General features: G+C 33.7%; 1 protein-coding gene across 3 annotated transcripts; it reads right to left on the reverse strand.

Moving 5' to 3' along the window:
• Nucleotides 1–269: 269 nt before the first annotated feature.
• Nucleotides 270–1311, reverse strand: LOC133789462 (acetyl-CoA acetyltransferase 1-like). Of its 3 annotated transcripts, XR_009873562.1 has the most exons (4): nucleotides 1225–1311; nucleotides 827–926; nucleotides 641–751; nucleotides 397–550 (listed from the first exon to the last, which is right to left on the reverse strand). XR_009873562.1 is itself a non-coding variant. In XM_062227314.1 (3 exons), the coding sequence occupies exons 1-3, from the start codon at nucleotides 932–934 to the stop codon at nucleotides 309–311; spliced, it is 282 nt and encodes a 93-aa protein (XP_062083298.1). In that variant the 5' UTR covers nucleotides 935–1218; the 3' UTR covers nucleotides 270–308. The 3 variants fall into 3 exon arrangements, 2 of the variants coding, with proteins under 2 accessions (XP_062083298.1, XP_062083297.1); XM_062227314.1 differs by lacking the exons at nucleotides 397–550; nucleotides 1225–1311 and adding an exon at nucleotides 270–371 and having other exon boundaries at nucleotides 827–1218; XM_062227313.1 differs by lacking the exon at nucleotides 1225–1311 and having other exon boundaries at nucleotides 398–550; nucleotides 827–1217.
• Between the last annotated feature and the right edge of the window lie 866 nt (nucleotides 1312–2177).

Genomic DNA, 2177 nt, shown 5'->3' on the forward strand with positions numbered 1-2177 from the left:
TCAGTTTTATTGAGAATTTTGACACTATTTTGGTTACATCATTAGAAATGACAAGACAGAAAATTTGCATCAGACAAGAGGAAAAAGTCATACATAACTGATAACTCTAAAGTGTCAAAGAATCATTAACATTTTTTTAACTAGAGAATACTACTATAATTATTTTTGTGGGATACACATTACTACAAAGAAAGCAAAAAATTTAGAAAACAAACATATTTATTGAGTTTTGATAATACTCTTTCAATAACGGATTGCACATTGGAAATATATTAAGAGGCCACCCAAGGCCAAATGAATTAGTTAACTTACTTTTCATGGGCAGTTTCTCCAGAAAGCATGATCGCATCAACACCTTCCCGTGAGCAAAGCTGAAATGCATTCTGGACAGATGAATGACTATACAAATTGCAGAAAATGGAAGAGTGATCACATTTAAAATAGCATACATTTCAGACTTAAGAGTAAATCAACTTGAAAGAAATTATCTAGTTTTCTCCAAACTCACAGGATTAAGACCAAGCAGCTTTTGATTGGCTAGAGCTACAACCTAGAGAGAAGAAGGACAAATATAAACGAATGAAAAAAAATGCTTACTAAATCAAGAACAGTATAGGGATTACAAGTACTAAAATCTTACAGAAAACGCTTCATTTATTTCATAGTAATCAATCTGAGAAGCATCTAAACCAGCATTTGAAATAGCTTTTGGTATCACAAGGGCTGGAGCAGTTGTAAAGAATTCAGGTGCCTGTGAAGATAATGTTCTTTGAGCTATGTTTCAGCAACAGTAAAATAGAACTAGGAAGCCAATTCATTGGAGTACTTGAGCTGCATCAGCATAGCCCTTAATCTTTGCAATTACTTGCAATCCAAGTTGAAGTGCCTTCTCTCCACTCACTAGGACTAATGCAGCTGCACCATCACTATTCATGATAAAAACCAAACCATATTAAGGCAAGTTAAAATCTGAAACCCTAGTCACACACACATAAAAATAAGAAAAAGGCTGCCCACAGAAAATAAACCAGTTTTGTTATAGCATAAACTACAATAAGTGTTGCACACCAGTTGCTTAAATGTACAAGAAAGTAAATGAGTATTTAGATAGTACAAGCCTCTAAACAGAAGGCACAGGAAACAATATATCTGATTGCATTACCACACTAAGTTAATAATTTTTTTTTCAGCATTGGCGGCGGGGGGAAAGAGAGAGGTGGGAACCTTATGATTGAAGCATTGCCAGCAGTAACAGAGTCCTCGTTCTGCTTGAAACTTAGTCTTAGCTTTCTTAATTTTGCAGCATCAAACTATGAAGAGAGACAAAAACAAATTAAAAGTACTGAAGCAAGTATTGAAAAATTTGACTTAAAATCTACTTTTAACTAGAAAACCTTACTATGACATAAATATTAATAATTATACAAGTTCACAAAATTTAGTATATACCATTTAGTATCAAGATAACCCACATCCATATATATATATATATATATTTTAAAATGGACCTCAGAAAATCCTAGTACCCTAGAAGCAATCAAGCCAATAAATTGTATGTGCCTTCTGACCAAATAGCAGCCCCCAACAATATCTACATGGCCTAACTTCTACCTACTAGTAAAAGCAACAATCAATAAAAGCCAAAAGAATCCAAAGTTTGAAACTTTCGAACACACTACTTCCATGTCCAAATATTTTTTCTGGTAACAGAACAAAAAAATGAGCAACCACTAGCCAAGTGAGATCAGATTCTTATATGTTTATTTTGTATCTTATAGGTACACATCTATATTATAGTGTTCAACCAAACCAATGTATATTTCGGGCGGCAAAAATCCAATTGTAAACTGCCCAACTGATCTTAGTTTTTTCTAGTGTGTAAAAATGAGATTGATTACAAAGATCATGACATATATATATATTCTCTGAGCCAATTGGGTATTTAGGAGAAAATACCACACTGACGGCACTATCCAAACCTTTAAAGCTAGATTAGTAGCTAAAAGGTTTAGGCAAAAAGTGGGTATCGATTATTTCGATACCTATGCGCCTGTTGCAAGAACAACTTCTATAAGAATTTTGTTCGCTTTAGCTTCTATACACAACTTGTATGTTCATCAAATGGATGTCAAAACGGCATTCCTTAATGGTGACCTCAATGAGGAGGTCTATATGGA

The sequence above is a fragment of the Humulus lupulus genome, chromosome 7, assembly GCF_963169125.1.
Source record: "Humulus lupulus chromosome 7, drHumLupu1.1, whole genome shotgun sequence".
Taxonomy (NCBI): Eukaryota; Viridiplantae; Streptophyta; class Magnoliopsida; order Rosales; family Cannabaceae; genus Humulus; species Humulus lupulus.

Bases quoted from the DNA above. Each gene is read 5' to 3' on its own strand.
- LOC133789462 (XM_062227313.1), bottom strand. From the start codon at position 934: ATGAATAGTGATGGTGCAGCTGCATTAGTCCTAGTGAGTGGAGAGAAG. The intron at 752-826 runs GTACTCCAATGA...TTATCTTCACAG, and splicing joins GCTATGCTGATGCAGCTCAA to GCACCTGAATTCTTTACAAC. The intron at 551-640 runs GTAAGATTTTAG...TCTTCTCTCTAG, and splicing joins AAATAAATGAAGCGTTTTCT to GTTGTAGCTCTAGCCAATCA.